This window comes from Anopheles maculipalpis, chromosome 3RL, assembly GCF_943734695.1.
Source record: "Anopheles maculipalpis chromosome 3RL, idAnoMacuDA_375_x, whole genome shotgun sequence".
NCBI classification, from domain to species: Eukaryota; Metazoa; Arthropoda; class Insecta; order Diptera; family Culicidae; genus Anopheles; species Anopheles maculipalpis.
The window spans coordinates 87,141,416-87,151,833 of NC_064872.1; the positions used below are offsets into that span (position 1 = coordinate 87,141,416).

The 10,418-nt window shown below is 46.5% G+C and overlaps 2 protein-coding genes across 2 annotated transcripts in view; one reads left to right on the forward strand and one right to left on the reverse strand.

Moving 5' to 3' along the window:
- Positions 1–10,418, reverse strand: part of LOC126562569 (protein lifeguard 1-like) — a 400,503-nt gene that overhangs the window by 8,972 nt on the left and 381,113 nt on the right. The gene's annotated exons all lie outside the window — the stretch shown is intronic.
- LOC126561131 (uncharacterized) lies at positions 113–6,883 on the forward strand. Its single transcript, XM_050217076.1, has 15 exons — positions 113–742; positions 833–910; positions 981–1,120; positions 1,194–2,585; positions 2,670–3,001; positions 3,066–3,315; positions 3,626–3,819; positions 3,888–4,092; positions 4,175–4,425; positions 4,493–4,686; positions 4,766–4,899; positions 4,973–5,107; positions 5,170–5,596; positions 5,797–5,867; positions 5,957–6,883. The coding sequence occupies exons 1-15, from the start codon at positions 113–115 to the stop codon at positions 6,825–6,827; spliced, it is 5,304 nt and encodes a 1,767-aa protein (XP_050073033.1). The 3' UTR covers positions 6,828–6,883.

Below are 10,418 nucleotides of genomic sequence, written 5' to 3' on the forward strand. Positions count from 1 at the left end.
AAAAGCTGTCCACGAGCGTAGGCGAACACTTCTGCGGTAAGAAATACGCCTCCGCCTCCGAAAAATAGGTGTTAAGGATCCACCACACACTGTGCAAGCCCGGGGAACTACGATGGTACCGAACATGGAGCACTACTACTACCAGGACGCCACACTACTACCGTTCGTGACGTTGCCCTGGAAACGGTCGACAACCCTGTGGATGTTTTTGGTGGTGCTGGTTGTGTTTGCCGAGCGTACCACTTCGACCGTTGGCGATGATTCTGAGGCCACGCCGGTTCGTGGTACCGGAATACATTACGCCGCCCTGTCAGGACCGAGCATGGATCGAGCGGAAATGTTGAAAGCACATCCGGCCGGTACGTTCTCCGTTGATGATGGTTCGCAGCCCGTGTTTCCGGACCGGCCAGACGCAGTGTACTTCGCGGTAGCGGTAAACGGCGGTGCGAAGCTGTGGGGACGCACGCTTGCCCGCACCCTGATCGACATGGGACCACCGTTCGGAAATCCGCAAGGACCTCCGCTGCGGCCGATCTACATCACTCTGCCGGACAGTGGGCGATTTTCGTCGAAGCTTATGACGACTGCGTGCGATGCGATCGACGGTATGCCGTTGGCGGGCATGGTGATAGTGGGCGATAGTCCAGCAGCGAAATCACTTGCCCTGGCCGGCAATGCGATGAAGGTGCCCGTACTGTGGGCGAAGGGAGGCATTGCTTCGCTGCATAACTCCTACGATGAGGTAAGTGTTCTGGGTTTGGTATTCGCGCGGAACTGCACGTACACAAAAGTAACTCCGTTTTTATCCTTGGATCTTTGGGGTTTCTTCTAGCTATCAACCAAATTACAAGCAATACTGCAGCCATCCTCTAGGGAAATTTTTGAAGCCATTAGAGCAACCTTTTTACAAGTGAGTATAAAAGTGACGCGAAAATGAAGGATTGGCAAATGTGTAACGGTGCTTTGGTCGTTCTTTTAAGGTTCACTGGCATTCATACCATATTCTGTGCGATGTCGATACGTACGTTCTTATTAGTGGCAAGAAGGGTGCCGCACTGCGCCAAAAACCGCTGAATCCAATTATAGTTACGCTACCAACGAACTTCGATTTGATTTACAAGTAAGATATACTACGAGATCATCGAAATTCCTATTCTAATAATATTCCTTTTGGAAACCTTTTTTTCCCGCAGAAAACTAGCGTACATTTCACGATCTACAAAGGGTGTTGTATTGGTGCTGTGTAATCTTAAAGTGGCACGTCTTATAATGGCCGAAGCACAGCGCATGAAGATGCTAAACGGTCACTTTGTGTGGCTCTGGATGGATACAACCTCGGCGACTGAATTCTACGATGCGGGGCAACCTTCCTACGACTCCAAACAACCGCTAGACGTTGGCGTTGGTCTTGGAGGGCGTAGCGAGCTGGAGACCGACTTCTACGACACGTTCGACATGCGACACCAGTCACACCTGGCCGATCTCGTCGAGCGAAGGATGGAATTTGAAGATTTTGATCCTCGATTGCGCAAAAACCGAACGCGTTCATCACACCTGGACAGTCAAGCGGCACGGTTCGGTAGTGCGGCACTGGTTAATCCCAAACCGGACGGTACGGCCGATGCTTCGACGGGTGGCGGCAAACACAGCAAAACACGCCGTCCCTCGGAAAAGCCCAAGAACGGGCGTGGTAAAGCTAACAACAACACCGTAGTGAATGTGGCCCGTCGGACGGAGCGTTTTGAAGAGCTGCCGGTAGATTCGGACGAGTTTGAAGACTTTGACGACGAACGCATGTTGCCGCTGAGCGGTGCTAACACGGAGGATGAGCAGTATCCAATCGAGGGAAGTCCCGATAGTACATCGGAGATGAAGCTGAAGCGCAGCAGCGAGTATATGAAGCTGCACAACACCTCCGGGCACGTGCTGTTCCACCACAACCAAGACTTCCCGGTGGGGTTGCTTGCGTTGCGACCGATCAAGATGAAAATTGATCGCCATTTTATACGTGCGGCCGTACGTTTGTTTGCGGCAACGTGGGCCAAAGTCGAGCGGGACGATGTACCGGTCGTAGGGAAGGGGCGACCGACGGGACGCGAAGGTCCCGGACCGACCCGTGGAAGCAGCACGCAGGACCAAACGAAAGTTGCACGCGGCCAACAGCGACCGGTGCAGATGCAACAGAAGCGATCCGTCGTACCCGTCGAGGGCGAAACAATTTTAACATTACCAGTTAACAGTGCAAATACGAAACCAAGTGTTCACGAGGCCAGTTTATTGGACCTACAGCAGCAGCAGCAGACGGTGGACGAACCGTCACAACGGCCAGTGCGCGGAACGAACGATATTATTTCGCCTATAAGCAATAGTAGTGCAAATTTTCGTGATGTCAGTAGTACAAATAGTAGTTCTAGAGTTAAGCGTCAAAGCACCTGGTGGTCTGCGACCACAAATCACAAATACAACCCGGACCGGGGTGCCAGCGACCGTGGGCGAGGCAGTCGTGGAGGAGCTACCCGGTATAAGGGAGGTTGCATGGGTACAATTAATCGAGTCGAGCTGGCCAAAGCATTCAATTTTGCCAAGTAAGTAAAAGAAGCTTGTGGACAGATAGGTTGTAGACTAAAGACACGACTAACATGACATTCTGTTCTGTGACTTTTTGACAGGAATCTGCAAAGTAATGCACGCCAAGCGCTGTCCGGATTTCCGATAGCCAGTGGGTTTATCGAAAAGTCACTCGTTAGTCATTTCGAAATGCTAAACCTCGTGCCGATAGCGAGACAATCATCGTCAACACCAAAGGGAGATTACCACAGCGGAGATCGGGTGGATGGTGGTAGATATGGCAACCCATCGGTAAACGGGTCGGCAGCTAGCGGGATGGGTAATGCGGCTGGAACCGGTATCGCTACAAAGTGGCGCCGTGTGGGACTAATCACGGGACGGTCGGTGCATCTGGATACGATCATATGGCCTGGTGGAGATGTTACTGTGTCTGGTATGTCTTTATTTTTAGATGCTCGAACACTTTTTTAACATGGATTATATTTTATCTCCAACAGGGCTAGCTGGTAAAGCGAAAACCATGTTCCGTGTGGTGGTATCAGTCGCACCACCGTTTGTGATGGAATCCCCCGTGAACGAGGAAAGCCAGTGTTTGCGGGGTCTAATATGTTACCAAATATACACCACCGGACGACACAATTTGACGCTTATGTTTAACGAAATCGAGCGTCGCAATCGGTTGAGGGAAATTAATCAATCTCCCAACCACTACCAGGACGAGCAGCGTCAGAGGTATCCGTTGTATCGGTAAGTCAAGTGAAAAAGTTGTATTGATCAATTTTTGGGACTATTAATAGCCTTTAACAGAGAGGATGTTTGAACACCGCCCAAGGTCTTATAACCCAAGAGACTCTATGATTCCTAGTTGAAAAGGTATGTTCCACGGAAAGACCTTATCATGCCTAGGTGAAGAATCCTCATGTACCATGAAGCTTGGTAGTCAAACCATTGAATTTCTAGACCAATGGGTGTTATCTACCAAAAGATCGCGAACAAAACGAAACTATTCTACTTAAGAGACTTACAGACAGATACTGTACCTCCATTTCCTTTATAGCACACGCTGCTGCTACGGTCTATCGATGGATTTGTTGCAGAAACTTGCGACAGAGATTAACTTCGACTTCCATCTGTATATCGTGCACGATGGACTATTCGGACGACGGGTACCACCACCGCCCGAACCGTCGGAACCTTCACCACGGAAGCCAACACTACCAACGAATGTAGAATCGAAATCAAAGTTTGACGGTGCGTAAGCAATCTGTATGTGGCTCTTGCAGTATTGAAATAGCTAAGTTTTATGTCTCATTCTATAGCACAATCGGGCAGAAGCTTAAAACGAGGATCGAAGTTGAAGCTTTCACAGGCCGGTGTGAACGCTACCAGAGAGGAGCTGCCACCCTATCCCTTCGAATATTCGACGGCACCGCCCGTCCGCACCCGGCAACAGTGGAACGGTGTGATTGGTGATCTAATATCCGGTACAGCTGATCTTTCCTTCGCACCACTTAGCGTGTCAAAGTAAGTACTACGTAGTACGCCCTAATGTCACTTGTCGCGGTTAGCAACATCTCTCCAACGTTTCATTTTCTTCTGTGACTAGGGCTCGTTCGGAAGTGATCGATTTTACGATACCATACTTCCACGGCGGTGTATCGCTGCTGGCCGCACCGGAAGCGGCCACCGATATACCTTTACTAGCGTTTCTACTGCCCTTCTCGCCAGAGCTATGGATAGCCATCTTTACCTCGCTGAACGTTACCGCTGTTGCAGTGGCGATCTACGAATGGCTGAGCCCTTTCGGGTTGAATCCTTGGGGCCGCCAGCGAAGCAAAAACTTTAGCATGTCGTCAGGTAGGTAGAGAGTGATGATTTGTTCTTTAAGATCACTTAAATACGATATGTTTCTTCACACAAACAGCACTATGGGTAATGTGGGGTTTACTCTGTGGGCATCTGGTTGCATTCAAGGCACCTAAATCTTGGCCCAACAAATTCCTCATCAACGTATGGGGTGGATTCAGCGTAATATTCATCGCTTCCTACACTGCCAACATTGCAGCACTGATAGCGGGTTTGCTGTTCCATAATGAGGCAAAGTACTACGAAATGTCGGTAAGTATCAATAGCCATAAGAAACGATGACCAATTGCGATCTTAAAGCAAACGAATTGGTATGCCTTTTTTTGTTCAGATGTTGACGCAACGTGTTGGTTCACCGATCGCTACGGCAGCAGAATCGTACGTCCAGCAGAACGATAAACGACTCTGGGAGCACATGAAAAAGTATCAGCTGCAAAGTATCGATGAAGGCATCGAACGACTAAAGTATGATGATCTGAGACGAGCACATAGTCCTTGGGCAGAATTTCTACTTACAATTGATTACTTCCGTTCCCAGAAACCGCACGATCGATCTACTGATGTGTGATACACCCATACTGGACTATTATCGTGGTACCGATCAAAGCTGCTCCCTACAGCGAATAGGTGATAATTATATTGAAGATTCTTACGCGATCGGCATGTCTAAGGGGTAAGTGTAAGAGACTGAGGAACCTCTTATGAGTTTAGCAATTCAACATTCTCTTTTTGTAGCTTCCCGCTGAAGAAAACGATGTCCGCACTGATCTCCAAGTACTCCAACGACGGCTACTTAGACATACTAACCGCAAAGTGGTACGGTGATCTTCCCTGCTTCAAGCTGGACCGTGAAATGGCACAACCGAAACCGCTCGGTGTGACGGCGGTGGCCGGCGTCTTCCTACTGCTGGGTGTTGGTATGGTGCTCGGTGTACTAATCCTCATAATCGAGCACGTGTTCTACAAGTACACACTTCCGATACTACGCCACCAACCGAAGGACACCATCTGGAAGAGTCGTAACATCATGTTTTTTAGCCAGAAGCTGTACCGGTTTATTAACTGTGTGGAGCTGGTGTCACCGCACCATGCCGCCAAGGAGCTGGTGCACACAATCCGCCAGGGACAGATTACCAGCCTCTTCCAGAAGAGCGTCAAACGGGTAATGTATAACGGGGAAAATGGCTTTTTGGTGCTTTTGCAAAATTTCTATTCAAATCGAAACAACAAAAAAAATCCCAATTCGACCATGTCCTAGCTCCTCCCGCAAGGTCGTTTTCCCTTAAGATGCGATCCTCCATTCGTAACACACTGGTTTGTTTTGCTTTTCGCCTACTAACGCGCGCCTTTCCTTTGGCCCAGAAGGAGGATGAGCAGAGACGCCGGCGCAAGAGCAAGGCTCAGTTCTTCGAGATGATCCAGGAAATACGCAGGTAAGCGCAACCTTCCCGGTTCCTCATAGCCAAGATATCCTTTTCAGTGTGTTTTATGTGAGTATGTGTGTGCTTTAAATCAAACCTAGAAACATCAAACTCGACAGGGTGCAACTGGACACGGACGTGGACGCATCGCTGTCGGCAACGTCCGAAAGCACTTCACAGGCACTGCTTCCGGAAGTTCATCCGGCCGGTTCGCGACTGTCAGCGTCCGCCTCAGCCAGCCGGCGCACCAGTCCGGGCCGTTTGTCACGCGCCGGATTTGGATTTGGAAAGTCTCGTGATGGTGGAAGTAAAAGTTCATCCTTCTCTTCCTCGCTCAATGTGCGCCGGTTTAGTACGGATAGTATCATAAGCGAACGGCTGGGGACAATCGGTCGTCGGCTTAGTCGTGATGCGGCGACCAGTTCTCCACCGGACCTTTCCCATCATTTCGAAACGTTCGGTAAGGGTTGCAGCGCGGACCAAGGGTCCGGCTCCAAATTCGACACATACTCGGGTAAGAACAATAGCAAGGAAAGTTTGTCCGTGTTCAAATGTGACACGTTCAACGGTAAGCTAACACCTGGCAGTGGCTTAGACACGGTAGACTCGGGCCGGGGAGATGGGGCTGTAGAAGGAGGGCGCGTTAAACCAGACGGCGAGGAGAAACCAATCCTTCCGGCTAAGACCAAAAAACGTTCCCGACGTTCACCGCTAAACCTCGAACTGTACGAAACGGGGCGCCGGCGGCTCATCCCCATTAACGAGCGGGTAGCGCACGGGCTTGCACCACCTTTTCTTGAGGCCGATACTGGCAGTGCAATGTTGCGCGATAAGCTACACGAAGAGCTGCGCCTAAAGTACGGACAAACGCGGTGGAAGAGCACAAACGCGGAGGACGCGATTGTTACCGTGTCCGGTGAAACGGGGAACCACAATGGGGTAAAACCAAAGCGGCCCAGCCGTCGTACTTAGTAGCAAACTGTAAGATAAAATGCAAACACCAAGCTAACATAACCCTTTTTAGGTATCGTAGACAGGGACGCAAGCGGAGCACGTTCAGAACGTCGTTCGCTTGTCGTTCGCTCCAATATCCTCTAATCGAACGTAGCGACTAACTTGTATCGAAGGGTGATACGAAATTGTAAAACTTTAGCACCTGATAACAAAGGAACCTGACGAAGAGGGAATTTTTATGCAAGCGCGTATCGAGAGTCTGTGCGATTTTTTGGACAAACTTCCAAAATGTCCTCCCGGCAATGCCCGGCAAGCCATTAGAAAGATCTTCTGAAGTTTGCAATGGAGAAGAAAGCATACAAAGAACGAGCAAACTGTCGCAGCTGTCGTGCCAGTTTCAATTGTGTACGTATCCCTCTCAGTGATCAACTATCTAAAAATGGATGGATTTTAGAATTATTTTTGTTAATCGTTTGCCCTATCACGTGGCATCCACACGGTCTCGTTCCCTCTCTGGAGAATGGGAAGACAAACAAAGTAACGAGAAGCAAACGAAACAAACGAAAGACGGCCAGGAGTTATGAACCTTTCTTCTTCTATCTGTCGATGACAGCATTATCTGTGTCTCTAGGAGTGCCTACTTTAAATATAAATATTGTTAGCTAGCCTTCTCTCCTGTGTTCAGTGGACAGTTAGGTTTTTCCACCGATGTGAAAGCGATTGGGCGCCAATCGGTTCGGCAGTAGCTGAGCTGATGGGGTTAAATGAACTCAGACTGCCATCCAAACTTCTGGGTTTTGCGACATCTAAAAGTATGCAAGCTAGCTGATTGATGGTTCTTTGATGGGGCTAACGAAGCGATAGAAAAGTATAGTTTGCATACTTTTAGGTGCCCAGACATCACACCAAAGCTACAACCCTTAACGGTAAGTTGGCAAGGATAGCAAGAAAAACTCGTGGCTCGTTGTAAACTACAATGATTAGTCGACCTAATATAGAAATTGATGTTTTCTGTAGATGCTTGAGAGTGTTGTACTATATGAGAAGATTTATACGAAACGAACCGAGCGGCTACCGAAACTGGCGTCACATACGATCGGTTGTTAAACTCTTTATTTGACACACACTTCATTTATGTATGTAAAGGGTAACGTATTGGAAAACGGGGTGCTTAAGCTATAAGGTGAACATGTGAACATGTGTGGTCCAATTTCAAAAAAGCAATTACTGTTGTTCTTTATCGTAATGCATTCTATTATGATGCATACGGCGTTAACTGCCAACTAACAGGCACCATATGATGAATGCTAAGATTTTTTGGGTATTAAATATTGAATACTTGCAGCTATAAGTATGTAAGGTGGAATTTATTTTGATACAATACTGTTTTTATTTCTCTTTCCTTTGTGCATAAAATCACTTATATTTGCAAGCTAACTTCACACTCAATTCTATTCTTTCTACATAACTATTAAAAAAAATGCAGAGACGCGATGCTTGGCGGTGGTAAGGGTAATCCCAGCGGGTGGAAGTTAATAGACTTAAAATGAAGCAACAGTACACTAAACATCAAGAAATGGTCTGAATTATAAGTTGTACGAATTAGGCAAATCAAAACAAAACAAACAAACCAGTAACAATACTATATTTAAACGTTAAGCTAGCTTTAAGATGAAAGAAACAGTGCGAGAAAAAGACAACGTACGAAATAGACCTAAACAAAAACCTAAACAAATAGATTAGTGAAGTAGTGGGCAAGAGCAAAACAAACTAACCACACTCTGCGGAATCGTGATGTACATTCAAAACTAGAGAGGAAACCAAAGGTAAGCCGTGTCCACTGTGTCATTTAGACTTGTTGAGTTCAAACGTGTTGGCCGTTCCTATTGATCGATTGGTGAAGGAAAGGTAGTAGAAGAAGGATAGTAAATTGACGTAACATTCTACAAAAGAAGCGCGCAAAGTACGGCTCCCCAGGAGGAGCCACAGGATCTATTTTAGGCATTGAGTTTCTTCTCAAGCGTTAGTACAACTGCAATGTTACATGAAGATGTCGTTCTCTCTATACGAAAATTTAGCAACAAAAACAATGAACAGCAAGAGCAACGGCAAAAAGAGCGGAATCTTACTGTTTTTTTAAACGAATTTCAAACACAAACCATCTAACTCTAGTGCGAAAGTCTTTGCAATACGAAACAGACAACAACAAAAAAAGGAAGAAAGAAAGCGAAGGAAAGAAGGAAACATCTCTAAAACAAACGCCAAAAATATATTAATTAGTAGAATGTAACGAAGAAGAACAAAATATTATATCGTCTATTTAAGAGTTGTCGTAATTTGATAAATAAGCGAACAAAACCACTACACAAGTCTAGTGTAGGATGCAAGGGAATGAGTAGTGTTGTGTGTTTGGTTTTGTTTTTCGCGCGCTATTTTCGATTGTCTTAGAAAATGTAAGGAACGAACGAAAAAAAAAAGAAACTGATGTTAAGCAGATGTTAAGAAAACTAACAACTCCAGCACTACCAATAGATTCGTAGAATTTGGGATTAAAAGACTCTAGCAGCAAGCAAGGATATATAGCGTTATAGGTATATACTAATATACATTGGAATGAACAGACAAACAACCCAATACACAAACACTTTAAATACGTACAAGAAACTCTTTTAAACAAAACAAACAACAATTCTCTCACACAAACACACACACACACACATACATTTAACCCCACACGCACGTACACAAAGAGTTATGTGCACTGGTGATGGAAATCTTATGATACACAAACAATCTTATTTCGTGTGGCACACTTTTACCTCCAAGAATTGCCTATCATTTTATCCCTCGGGTGCCGAAGCGATTCGCCGCTGGCCCTGCTGCTGCTGGAAGGAATACTACGCAGTGTGGGGCAAAACATGTATTTTAGTAGTGTTGAAACTTGTATTGTTAAATGAGTATTTAAAATTTAAAGAGAAAGCGTGCGCAGAGGTTCGAGAACGGAGGCGTCGTGTCGTGTTGTACACAAGGTTCCTTAGACAGAATGATAGATTAGTACACCTATGTTCCCACCCTGTTAGTTAGTGTACATGCTAGTTTTGACTCACACTCAAACACACCACTATAAGTGCCAAAAGCGTCTACAAAGTTTTGTACGTGATCATCTTTCATCAAGGAACGCCCCTTATTCCGGATTTCTTAAGTACAATCGTAAACCTGTACGCCTGATAGTAATCCTTCCAGCAGCTGCGCCAGCAGCAGTAGTTAGTAGTGGCAGCCTACCAGGAAATCTGTCTGATTTCCATTTTAATCGAGAAAAGTGTTAAAAGTGTACCGTCGGTTTAGCACAGCCGAAACGATATTTACCGCCAAAAACTCTTTCGCACACAATTCGTAGTGATCATCTTACTTATCTAGGCCAAATCGTTTTGCCCCTCGTTTCCCAGAGCATGGGTGTGTTACGGATGTGGTGCGGATAGTTTGAAGTGAAAGAAAAAGAGCACTTCCAAGGCAAAGGTTTGACAAAGGAGGAGTAGTGTTTAGAAAGGACGACACATGCGTTCAAATGTCCCACTCGACGGAACTGGAGGCTCGTTGTGTTTACGTTTT